At 43.0% G+C, this 12,303-nt stretch overlaps 2 protein-coding genes across 2 annotated transcripts; one reads left to right on the top strand and one right to left on the bottom strand.

Moving 5' to 3' along the window:
• Positions 1 to 987: 987 nt before the first annotated feature.
• Positions 988 to 6,692, bottom strand: LOC134075190 (acid ceramidase-like). Its single transcript, XM_062530723.1, has 14 exons — positions 6,545 to 6,692; positions 6,303 to 6,349; positions 5,956 to 6,046; positions 5,599 to 5,685; positions 5,396 to 5,474; positions 5,234 to 5,308; positions 5,076 to 5,121; positions 4,719 to 4,863; positions 3,988 to 4,042; positions 3,619 to 3,700; positions 3,159 to 3,290; positions 2,462 to 2,585; positions 2,069 to 2,125; positions 988 to 1,718 (listed from the first exon to the last, which is right to left on the bottom strand). The coding sequence occupies exons 1-14, from the start codon at positions 6,614 to 6,616 to the stop codon at positions 1,629 to 1,631; spliced, it is 1,182 nt and encodes a 393-aa protein (XP_062386707.1). The 5' UTR covers positions 6,617 to 6,692; the 3' UTR covers positions 988 to 1,628.
• Positions 6,693 to 6,862: 170 nt separating this feature from the next.
• On the top strand, positions 6,863 to 12,225 carry aip (aryl hydrocarbon receptor interacting protein). The gene is made up of 7 exons (XM_062530724.1): positions 6,863 to 7,316; positions 8,119 to 8,301; positions 8,482 to 8,670; positions 9,782 to 9,958; positions 10,222 to 10,363; positions 10,488 to 10,708; positions 11,407 to 12,225. Exons 1-7 carry the CDS (start codon positions 7,218 to 7,220, stop codon positions 11,410 to 11,412), a joined length of 1,017 nt encoding a protein of 338 aa, XP_062386708.1. The 5' UTR covers positions 6,863 to 7,217; the 3' UTR covers positions 11,413 to 12,225.
• Positions 12,226 to 12,303: the final 78 nt, after the last annotated feature.

Raw genomic sequence — 12,303 nt, 5'->3', positions numbered from 1 at the left:
TATGCTTGGCGTGCCGCATTAGTTTGGACACCCCTGAGCAGTCCCGCGGCCCTTGCGGCCCACAGGTGCAAAACTGAAAGTTCGTTGCGGCCCTCGTTGGGGTGCTGGCGGCCCAAGTTTGGGCTGACAAGGCTGTGTTTGAAATACGAGACAGGAGCTGTCCCTGAAGGGACAAATCAATATTACTCATAATTCGGGAAATCCCGCGTAATACGGGACGGTTGGCAACCCTACTCGATCCCCATTTCGCACCCATAGACAGGAACTATGACAAACATTGCAGCCAGGTGAGAACGAGGAATTACAAGGGTCTGGCGAGAGTCAGGCTAGGTATTTTGGATTCTCTTAACGAACTACACCTTTTCTGTTTGCATTTGATATGTTCACCCAGTATTGTCATGCAATACATTAATTTATAAACCAATGGATTCACCACAGACTTCCCACACAAGGGGAGCAAACACCCTTAGAGCTCTGGAACGCTGGTGTCATGAGGAATCCGTCCTGGATGATATATTTCTGGACAAGAACCATTATGTTAGAGAAGAAGCCTTGGCCTGCATTTCAAACAGGCAGCAATATAGTGGTTCCCGATATCAATGTTCAGTTTGGCAATGTCACCATTAACACTTCAGGGAGGCGTAGGGAGGCGATGTAATGTAATTAAAATCGTTAAAATCATTGGACTTCCACTCTACACACACACACAGACACTGTGTGTGTGTGTGTGTGTGTGTGTGTCTCTGTTGTGTGTATGTGTGTGTGTGTGTGTGTGTGTGTGTCTGTGCTCCTTCCAGTGGTCATAATTGAGAGACACACACACACAGTGATTTTAACGATCGGTGTGTGTGTCTCTGTGTGTGTGACACACACACACACACACACACACACACACACACACAGACAGACAGACAGACAGACAGACACACAGACAGACAGACACACAGACACACAGCAATCTTCCCAAGCACAAACAATAGACGGCTCTTTCATTTCTCGTTGTTTATTTCAGAGTGTTAGGACATTTAGCAAAATAATCATCTTTGCATCTGCATCATTACAGTGATTAGTCGGGTAAGTACAGAACATATTAAATGGGCCCCTAGAATTTAGTGTCCCATCACACTCATGGGCCAAAATCATTTTACCATCTTTCAAGCATTCAAGTTTTAAACATAATGTAGAAAAATTAAACCATTCGAAACCTGAGGTATACAGACTTGATAAAACTAAAAAGGCATCTTGTGCTGTTTCAAACAACTGACACCTTTTACCTGACACGGCAACTAGTTTTAACGTACTAAACTCATTCTCAATCAAGTGGTCAGATGCAGACTCACTTCTAAGGTCCAACCCTTGGTTGCATTGATAAAGGTAGACAGGACATTTAAAAGTGCAGAAGATATTTTGTGGGAGTTCTCCCTACCATAAAGCTTTGTCATTTTTAAGCACTTGATTCTGAGCGGTTAATGAAGGCATTCAGTGGTGTGTGTGTGTGTGTGTGTGTGACTAAGACCAGCCAGTATTCTGATGAATTCCTCTTGGTCTTCGCTTCGCATTCAAACGGATGCATCTCCTGGATGAGCAGGGCTTCCCCCCCTTAAATCAATCTAATGTCGGAACAGCCTTCACCAAGGCATGCATGGGCTGGGGCAGTCGCGCACAAAAGACTCCAGCTTGCCCTTCGATACCTCCATCAGTGTAGTGTAGGTGGTCAACTGGGGATCGGGAATCCCAGAGAAATATGAAAGAAGACGATTGCAACATAAATACATTGAAAACGCTAACATGATGTGCTAGCACCATATTACTACACTAAACTAGTTTACCTGGAAGTAAAATGTACAATTGTGAATAGAAATGCTTCATTGAGGATTATGAAGCCCTGATGGACAGGTCTCAATAATTATCCTGTGCAGTCTAGGCATTGGCATTCCACTGTGCCTTAAGATACATATACTGTAGGTGCCATAGAGGCCTCTGAGGACTTCGCCCTTAATAGTGCTGCTAAATGGTGCAAACATTTGCATTTCATTTGAATGTTGGAATGTAATATTTCAACACCCACCTTGTTCAAGACTGGCTTCGTAGAGAGTACATCATAGAGTGTCTTGAAGGAGATGTTCTGTAAAGACCATCACAGTCACATTCTTTACACAATGCAACATATTGTCTTTTAATAACTGCTGCCTTCGGTTAGGTTAAGGCTAATGTTTCATGGTCATTACTGCCTGGGACTGAGCCCCCTTGTCCTGAGGAGAGGGTGTATGGTACAGTAATTTCCCGCATATAAGCCGCTTTGTGTATAAGCCGCAGGACAGTGTTTTATGCAAGTTAAAAGAAACCAGACCATATCAACACCATATTAACTGCTCCCCTGTATTAACCTCATAGCTGAAGAAATTTAGCAAAATCAATGTATAAGCCGCGGCTAATAGTCGGGAAATTACGGTACACTTACAGGCTGCAGCGTCTGGTTCATGCACTTCATGCCAGGGGTCCGGCGGTTGTCCAGGAACAGCGGCTCCTTCCAGTGGTCATAGTTGGTCTGCAGCAGGTACCACCTGCCCTGCTTTAAGTTCAGCCTGGCAGAGAAAAGAGAGGCTATAAATGTCCACAGGCTCGAACGAAAAAGTTTCCAAAACAATTTAACTAAATGAAATACAAATGCATTATAGCCATAATCCCTAGTGCTACTTTCTGGATTCTAAAAAATAGAATATATACTTTTTACATTACATTTACATTACTTCTATGTTTCATTATGGTTTATCGTACACAAAAGATTTGTGTAATCTTGTATTGTCTCATTAAACATCAATGGATGATGTACCATTTACCCACATCACATACTGTATGTGTTCTCTCTCCTGCACACAATGAATAGTGTACAGTAAGTGATCTGGCTCTTAGTGTTGTGTAAAGAGGAGCAGTGAGGGAAGGTGACGGACACTACAGCATTAGCATTACAGTAATTTCCCGCATATAAGCCGCATTGTGTATAAGCCGCAGGACAGTGTTTTATGCAAGTTAAAAGAAACAAAACCATATTAACACCATATTAACTGGCCCCCTGTATTAACCTCATAGCTGAAGAAATTTTGCAAAATCAATGTATAAACTGCGGCTAATAGTCGGGAAATTACGGTAGCACTCACTCCAAGGGCTTCAGGCTCTGTGTTCGGGCACGGGTGATGAGGCAGCCCTGCCCAGTCTGGTTCCCTCCCAGGATGAAGTAGGCCGGAGCCAGCAGTTTAGTCTGGGACAGCATGGAGCGGGCCTCCTCATAGCTGCAGCAAGGGAGGAAAACATTCTTTATTTCTAGCTCTCTTCAGATACCATTCAGTCACACTGGGTGTGGGGTTGGGAAGCTACACTAGCACTTTGAGATCATTGACTTGATGTAAAGTGCCTTATAAATAAAATGTATTATATTATTATTATTACCGGTACCACCATATAAGAGCTACACTTGAGAAGCTACACAATATAGTGCCGATCCTCTGCTATAGGTTACACGTGGTGCTGTGGCCCATACTCTTGTTGTGGAACTGTGCAGTGATGTGTGAAAATGATTATCCCCTGAGGCCGTTAAAGAATCTATCTAGAATGAGTCACCTGGTGGCGTTCTCCAGAACTGTGCGAGTCAGGAACCCCATCCACATGGCATCCCGGTGATGCAGAAGCCACTCAATGATGCCTACAACAGACGGGTAAACCAGCAAAGCCATGGGTTGGTCTTCAAAACAATACATGTAGTTCAGTAATGACAATGCACAATTATCTACAAATAGTTCTCAAATAACAAGCATAACAACGTATTACACATGACTGATAACGTACAGAACGGCATAGGATATGTTGCCAAGTGTAAAGCAAAACTAAGATCATTTGAACATTTTGATGTACATTTCATATGGTCATTTGACCATTATTCCACTGGGGCCATTTGTGGTCATGCAGATGTAGTGCTGGAGAGGAGCTCACCGATATAGCCTCCATCCATGCTGAAGCGCTCGTTGATGGTCAGGGAAAAGGAGTGCTAGGAAGAATTTTAGCAAACTATGAATTTGAATATGTACTTCTAAACAAGACTACTGTAGATATTTAAAGAGACCCTATGCAACTTTCTGCAGGAGATCGCTCTTTGTTTACATCTGGAAGTCTGAGACGAAGAACCACGCTTACAATTTATATATTTAAATATAGCCTATACATGTATAAATATACACGCTAAAGCTGTCGGGGAAGCTCTGCAGAGAAAATGTAAGCATAAAACGAGCGAAAACGAACAACAAAACCGAAACCAGAGATGAAATCGCCAATCCTGCATAGTTCCTCTTTAATTCAAAACTACAAAAAGTCTGAAGAATAAATTCTCATATGGTAACATGCACAGCAAAAGAGTGCTATTCTGTGAAACCCTGTGAAACAGTAACTCTTCACCAGCCATAGACTGTCACACACAGTAGTTTTATCATTTGTAATTGCAGCATGTGGGTGGGAAAGCTGTTTGAGTCAGGACAGTATACTGGGCATGACTGTCATAAATCAGTGAATTAACTACAGCCGCACTGCAACAGCCTCACTGCCATTGGGGCATTCACTTTAACTACAGCCGTACTGCAACAGCCTCACTGCCATTGGGGCATTCTCAGCACTTCCTTGTCCCCTCTGTCCTCTGCTGTCTGTGCCCAACTGCCCCCGTCACCACTCACCGGCCTCATGCCAGTCAGCATGCCAGCGTAGCCAGCGAAGCCTGTGGACTTGAAGACAGTATGGTTGCTCCTCCTGAAGTCAATGTTCACCACCAGCGGTTTCAGCTTCTCTGTGATCATCCATGACTTGTTCTTCATATCCCATCTGTAAAGGGAGAGGTAGATAGATACTGGTCATCATTGCCGTCAACAACAGAGCAAGCAAATACAGTTAAAATCTCCGCAGTACCAGATTTGTTTCTTCTCCCATGACAACACTGGACAGGTTTAAGAGTACTAGTACATACACTGTGTTGATTTAATAGTATACAATTATTTAGTCCCATTTCTGACATGTGATTGAACTCAATGTCTCACCCCATGAACAGTCCAAAATCCAGATTTCTGCCATGGATCAAATTACCTGTTACAGAAATAGTACTTTCAGTCACTGTCAGTGACAATTTTGGGTAGGCTACATCATTAGTCCATTATTGTATTCATATACTGCAATAATTTAGCTTAAAAGTACTCACCATCTGAATCTTCAGCTACCACTGAGGTGCAAACAGTGAACACCTCGTAGAACAGATTGAAAAGAGCAACCTCGCCTGTGAGGTACAAAGAGGAAGCAGCCTTAACAAAAATACCACATCGACCCAAGTTAACATTTCCTTAGTCTGCTCGTCCTCACGTACCCAAAGGAACTTCGGAAGCTGCTGCTATTCCTTTAAGTTCTTCGTTAAATGGATATGGAAGTGTGTCAACTATGAGAGGCTGAAAGAACGGAGATCTTAAGGTCATAAGTGGTGAAATGAAAGTCTCCTTTTATTTTTGATTTATTTTCTGAGGAGAAAGTTTGAAGGAAGGCTGGAGAAAGGTTGAATTACTAAATACTTACCAGAAGAGTGTCAACAAATTCAACAAGTTTCCCGCTGGGAACAAAAGCATCAGCCAAATCCTTGATGACCTTGATCATACTGGCAATCTACCAAATCAATCAAATCAGGCGTATTGGTCATGTATAGGCTACTACATGAAATACTATAAAAAAATACAATAGGTCAATGATCCCATAATTGCGACTCAACACAGTTTCTCCAAGACAATCATTCTGTTTGAGGTTTGTCTCTTGTTCACTTTTCACATGACACAATCAGCTATTTTACTACCAGCAAGCGCTGTAAGTGAATATAGCCTGGTTTTATTGATTGCCACAAGGTGACTTGTTTATAGAACACCCTTAAAAAGCACTCACCTCATCTTTCTTCTCAGTCATAAGTGCTGCCCATCTTTTGCTTGGAGGCAAATCTAGATCAACTGTGTACCAGGTAACTGCACCCTTGAACCTGTCAATGGAACATGTTTGGCATGGTTAATACCCCAAACTCCTCCCTTGTAACCTCTTTTATAAGATGCTGTGTCACTGTTTTGGTTCACCAACTGTCTGTGAGGCGCAACACGCCAGCTATATAATTCAAAAACATGATCTTGTATAACCCTTGCACATATGACAGGCCCAATTAACCCGGGCAGCCAGGCCACATTACATCAGTCGAATGTTATCTGAAAATAGTATTTTGCGAGTGTATAGATTATACATACGTTGGACCCTGAGGAGGGTACATGCCAGTTCTGCATTCTTCTGTGTACTGCAATGACAGACATGTGAGAGTTTAGGAGTTTAGAAGTAACTGCTAATTGGGAAATAATCCCATATTCAACAATAACATCAAAATGTAAACTTGTTGCGGTAGGCTATTTTAAGTCAGCCAAGCGCAGGCAAGTTCAGGCAGTTCTCAAGCGCAGGCAATTTATCATTTCATTTCTCAACTGCTTTTACTCACCGGCGGAACATATTGCGTCGACACAATTGTTACTGTTGAGGTCAGGAAAATATAAAAAGCCAGGCGAGACATCTTTGCCTGTGTAGGCTACAGCACAAGACAACTTCAGACAACACGGAAGTTTGTCGTCCTCGTGATCTATTATTCTTGGAATGTACCATCTAGGTGGCCTACAAAGGGAACGGGGGTGTGCGTTTGCCTGCAACAGACAGACATGTGAAAGCGTCAATAGACAGGGCTACATTGTTTCACTGTTTGCACCTGTTCTAAATGGTAGCTACAACATATCGATCATTAGAAGCCAGACGATAGCCTATAATAAAATGACTACATAAGTTTTGCTAGGAGATATAGGGCTGGTGTTTGCATTTGCTGCGTTCATCTTGAAAACGTTATTTTGACATCTTTGAAAATGCTTGATTCCAATCAAAGCCTAAATATGAGCCACTCATAAGTGAGCGGTATGTAAACCTACACTTTCCAACAGGCCGTTATATGGTAGCCTACTTGTGCTGAACTATTTCTATGTAGGCCTACTAACGTTAGAGCATTTTCTCAGAGTTTCTCGAGTTTCTGCGCCATGGCATCGTGACTCTTCGGCATTTCCCGAGTTGTCCCGCGAGTACAGGATCCTCCCACTTCTCTACGAACTAATGCTGTTTTTCGAACAAGGATGGAGGAGATAGCAGTGGCCCTCAGCGCGGAAGGGATACAGAAAAAAGTAACATGTCCAGGCAGAGGGCAGTTATCGGCATTTCCTGACGGAACTAAGGTATTCATGTTGTTCAGTAAGCATCCCAATAATCTCACTGGTAGCTGCGTTGCGTATTTTTTCATAGAACTGAAGGATAGTTAGCTAGCTAACGTTAGCTTGTCTAGCATAGGGCAAACGATAGTCAAGAAATCGACGAACTTCATCATTTACTGTTTACATACTGGTGCGTTACGCACTGGGATGCTGAATTGCATTTTGTGTTTCGATGATGGTTCAGGAAAGTTGATCCTCGGTAAGGAAATGTTTTTTGATTTACCTGTCGGTAGGCTACTGGAGAAGCCGTACGCCTGAAAACACGTCATTTATTGAGTGGCAGTCGGATTCTCCAGTAAAACACTAGTACCAGGGCCAGTCGATGGGTGACTGCGTTATCCTAGCCAAATCCGCTATTCTAGTTATTTTATGCACTAGAAGTTATAGCAATTAGCAGTTATAGCAATTAATCTATCTCCAAAGAAATGTACATAAAAACAACGGTTCACAATAGGACTATTCAATTAGCAGTTATAGCAATTTCCCTATATGCCCTTTGCCTTCTTATCTTTAACTAGTTAAGCGTAGTTCGGTTTGTCTTGGATATCTGTTATGGTAAACTAAACCAGGACATGTACCAACTAACGTTTACGTTAGTAGTTTACACTAGGAAAGTAAACACATTTGCAGTCACTCTGTCAAATTATTATCTCCAACACATTTGCAGTCACTCTGTCAAATTATTATCTCCAACGTCCTGCACTGTAACTTCCATTTTGAGTGAAGAGGTATACAGCAACACCAAAAGTGATTCTGTTTTGTTTAGGTGAAGTTCCACTATCGCACCAGCCTTTGCGATGGAACCATGTTGGATGACTCGAGAACGCCGGAGTGCCACAACAAGCCGATGGAGCTGATCATGGGCAAGAAATTCAAGCTGCCTGTCTGGGAGCAGATAGTCACAACTATGAGGGAGGGTGAAATTTCTGAATTCACCTGTGAAGTCAAGGTTTGTATTGCCGCTACTGTAAGAGACATTCTGAGGAACAGAAACATAAGATGTAATGGCCAATGTTAAGCTAGTCATCCTCTAAGAGTAACCAGATACTGTGTTGCCAGATGTGTCATTAAACATCACTTTTAAATCTGGGCAAAAAAATATCCATGTACGTCTGTATGTCTTCCCCAGCACACAGCACTGTATCCCCTGATGTCCCAGTCCTTGAGGAACATCAGGGCAGGGAAAGATCCTCTGGAAGGCCAGCGGCACTGCTGCGGCATTGCCCAGATACACTCCCACCACTCCACAGGCTACCACGACCTGGACGATCTGCAGGCCAACCCCCAGCCCCTTGTCTTCACCATAGAGCTGCTGCAGGTGAGGCCCTGGGTCGCTCTAACGCTGCATTTCAGTATGCTACACAACTGTGATGTCAGTGTTCCGATGGTCCAGGATGCAGAAGCAATCACATCTGATCTTCCATCAACCTAAAAGGCCACATGGGGGCCGTAGTGGAGCTCCACTGGCTACATGTAGCCGCCAGAATCAAATTCAAATTGCTAATGTTGGCCTACTAATTCATCTGGTTCCGCACCTACCTACTTGAATGCTCTAGCTGTTGTTACCAGAGCAGGGGTGTACCTCTACACCACATCTAACACACGTAACTAGTGCTTCCCATGATTAGTCTCTATCCTGTTTATCCCTCTTATCTGCATCCGTTGACTAAACTTAGTGAACCGAAACTAGTACTTATTGTCACACGATTGGCTCCTATTTGCACTATTTGTTGATTGTTCTCTCCTTTTTGATTTGGACAAAGGCATTGGCTAGAATTAATAAATGTAATTGTTAAATGTATAAAGAGTTAAAGGAGCTATGTGGAGTTCTGTTGGCTTCGAGTTGTCTCGACTATAGCCATACGACACTCCTGCGCTGACTTTTATTGTGTTAATACATAGACTGTAAAAAATAGGTTTAATACTGTGGCCAAGAGTGCCCATTACAAGGGAGCTGGCCTGGTGCTAGCTGGTTTGCATGCCAACTTAAGTGGATGTCTCGACAACAGGGAGGTGTTTTTGGCATTCATCAAAACTGTTGTTTCTCCATATTCTGTTGCTATTTCTTGGTTTTATAAAAAACAAAAGCGTCACATGGCACCTTTAAAGAACTTGCCAGTGATTTGGGAAATTGATTTATTTGCCTTTTCCATTTACTCAGAGTTAAAGAAGAGGATGCATACTCTTTGTGTGTGCAATAACTCAGCCTGACACCATTAGCCTAGCTTAGCGTAATTCAGGAAGTGGAAGTGGGTTGTAGTTAGCCAATAGCTCCCTTTAGGCTAGCAGTAGGCCAACTGTGGTGGTAACCCACTTCCAGTAAATTGGTGATTGGAAAGGTTACATGTTGGTTTTATGTGAAGCTCAGGTATGCATCACCACTATTTTCATTGAGAAGCCTCATATTCTCCTTTTCTCCTGTTCTCTAGGTCCTGACCCCAGGCACCTTTCAGCTGGACACCTGGGCAATGACCGATGATGAGAAGCTGGAAGCTGTGCCTCAGATTCATGAGCAGGGCAATGCACTCTTCAAACAGGGTGACTTTCCCGGAGCGGCTGAACATTACCACAATGCCATTGCCTGCCTGAAGAACCTGCAGATGAAGGTGAGTTCGCAGTATTGCAAAGGAGCTGAGGACAGACTGTCTTGTGGGTCTTGTACTGGCGCTTGTAATCAGACTCTTTTCTGTTGTATGTATCAAGCTAGCTGCAGCTTTAAGTTCTTTGGCTACTTTGTGTGAAAGACTAAGTGAGATTTTATGCATCCCTACCCTATGTATCGGTGTTGTAATACATACCAAAACGATTCATTTTTGGTAATTCTGTCTGTGGCCTTGCTTACATCGTTTTACCTGTTTGTGGTGCTTAGGAGAAACCAGGAGATGAGCCCTGGATTAAACTAGACAACATGATCACGCCCCTGCTACTCAACTACTGCCAGTGCAAGCTCAATCAGAACCAGTACTATGAGGTACTGGACCACTGCTCTTCACTCCTCTCCAAATACGAAAGTGAGTTTGTGCTCAGAGTCTGCCCGCCAACTTACGTCTCATGCATCCTAAAGATGGTGGTGTGATATCAAAGCCATGATTGCCCTAACATCTGAAGCTATTGGTCTCTCTGATCTGATTACAGACAATGTGAAGGCATACTTTAAGCGTGGCAAAGCCCATGCCGCTGTATGGAACGAGAAGGAGGCACGAGCGGACTTTGCCAAGGTGGTGGAGTTGGACCCAAGCCTGGCACCGAGTGTGGCACGCGAGCTCAGAGCCATGGAGGAGCGCATCCGTGAAAAAGAGAAGGAAGAGAAGGGCCGTTACAAAAACCTTTTTGCCGCCGGAGCAACTGCCACCACGGTAAGACATTAGGCCTTAGCTAGCCTCTCAGACTGCATTACATTACATTTGGCTGACTTTTTTAACTAAAGCGACTTACAACATGGTAAAAAAAATACCCCAACAATTTTACAACAATAAACAAAAATCACAATAAGTGCATCAAGGAGTGCAATTGTCCGTAGGATCAGCATGACAGTCAACACGTGTGATGTGATGTATTCTATGCAAGTATGAAGAAGTACTAGAATGTTAACAGCTTGTTCTAACGGGTGTTCTGGTAGTTTTCATGTCGCCCTAAAAGGCCCAGTTTACTCAACACAGTTGATGTCAATCCCAGTTCTTCCTGAAAAAATAACTAGTCTCTCAGTACTGTCAGCTGATCCTCTTGTTTACATTTTCTTCTTCAGTGGTGTAGAGTCAGTAGCAATAGCCTTTCCAAAGCAGGGACACCTCTGTTCAGAGGACTGCACGCATATATGTAAGAGTCTCGCATAGGCCTACATTGTGTTTCTTATGTTTTGGCAACTATAGTACTCCCCTTCAGGTGCTTGTTGACAGTCATGTCAACAAACAGGAAACCCGTTTGCTGACTTCAACACTAGCTAGTGCACAGAGCCTATATTGTTGGTATTGTGACCATACTGTATAGTAGGTGTAAGTTGTGTTGGTATTGTTGATCTAACTTTTTTCCCACTTTCTTTTTTTCCTTTCTCTAGGGCTAAATATTTTAGTATTATGCGAAGTAGCACAGCAGCTGTAAATGTGGAGCCATTGCTTTTTATGCATCTCTTTTGTACACATACACACTCTCCATCCATGCACTACACATGTGAAGACATCTGCAACACCAAACCAGATGTTCATCCTCAGGCCATGAACCCAACATCTCTCATGGTCCTAAGAAATTACATGTACTCTGCTGCCACTTCACTCAGATACTCATATCCATGGTGTTCACTGGAATGAATTATTCCTGGTGGTCCACACACCTGACGTGAAATGGTCATTCAAGACAATCAGTGGAACCAGGAAGTGAGAAGTCTTCTGACCCTGGACTTGGAGATCACATCCTTACCCGTACACTTCATATTGCACTTCATGTTACTCAGTTATAGTCATTCATATTTATATTCTTTTTAACTATTATGTATTCATGTGTTTTGATTGTAATTCATTGTAATCTGTGTAATCAGTGTAACCACGCTTGAGCTTGTGACTTAGCCCCATCGAGGAAGATAAGTAAAGGGCAGGATGACATTCTACTGCAGTCACAGACCAAAACCTCTGTATGGTCTATGAGCAAGGAGCAGGCCAGTCAGTGACACTGTGTGTAAGAAGTCCTGAGACTTTTCTGTGGCCAAGCATAATGTATCAGTCATGTGTATTGACTCATTTTTAAAAGATACGGTTGACTGGACACTTGGATGTGCTGTTATTCCCTGTAATAATTGCCTTCAGACTGATATTTTGGGAGAACCATGCCCTTGTCCTTCTGCAGTTTGTGGCTGAGGTCTAATAAAGATGAGTCTCATGTGGTTCCTGATGCTTCTGTACCCACACAAACGCCACATACCATTATATTCTCCAACTAACAATGAAAGAGGCGAGTAAAT

The sequence above is a fragment of the Sardina pilchardus genome, chromosome 2 (genome assembly GCF_963854185.1).
Source record: "Sardina pilchardus chromosome 2, fSarPil1.1, whole genome shotgun sequence".
Taxonomy (NCBI): Eukaryota; Metazoa; Chordata; class Actinopteri; order Clupeiformes; family Clupeidae; genus Sardina; species Sardina pilchardus.
The sequence above is the reverse complement of the archived record's forward strand: the minus strand, read 5'-3'. Positions and strand labels throughout refer to the sequence as shown.

What these genes read in the sequence shown, in the direction of transcription:
- LOC134075190 (XM_062530723.1), bottom strand. Translation starts at nt 6,616, where the DNA reads ATGTCTCGCCTGGCTTTTTATATTTTCCTGACCTCAACAGTAACAATT. An exon ending in TGACTGAGAAGAAAGATGAG is followed by an intron (nt 5,686 to 5,955) that starts GTGAGTGCTTTT and finishes TTGATTTGGTAG; the next exon opens with ATTGCCAGTATGATCAAGGT. An exon ending in TGCTGACTGGCATGAGGCCG is followed by an intron (nt 4,043 to 4,718) that starts GTGAGTGGTGAC and finishes AATTCTTCCTAG; the next exon opens with CACTCCTTTTCCCTGACCAT.
- aip (XM_062530724.1), top strand. Translation starts at nt 7,218, where the DNA reads ATGGAGGAGATAGCAGTGGCCCTCAGCGCGGAAGGGATACAGAAAAAA. An exon ending in TCACCATAGAGCTGCTGCAG is followed by an intron (nt 8,671 to 9,781) that starts GTGAGGCCCTGG and finishes CCTGTTCTCTAG; the next exon opens with GTCCTGACCCCAGGCACCTT. An exon ending in TGAAGAACCTGCAGATGAAG is followed by an intron (nt 9,959 to 10,221) that starts GTGAGTTCGCAG and finishes TGTGGTGCTTAG; the next exon opens with GAGAAACCAGGAGATGAGCC.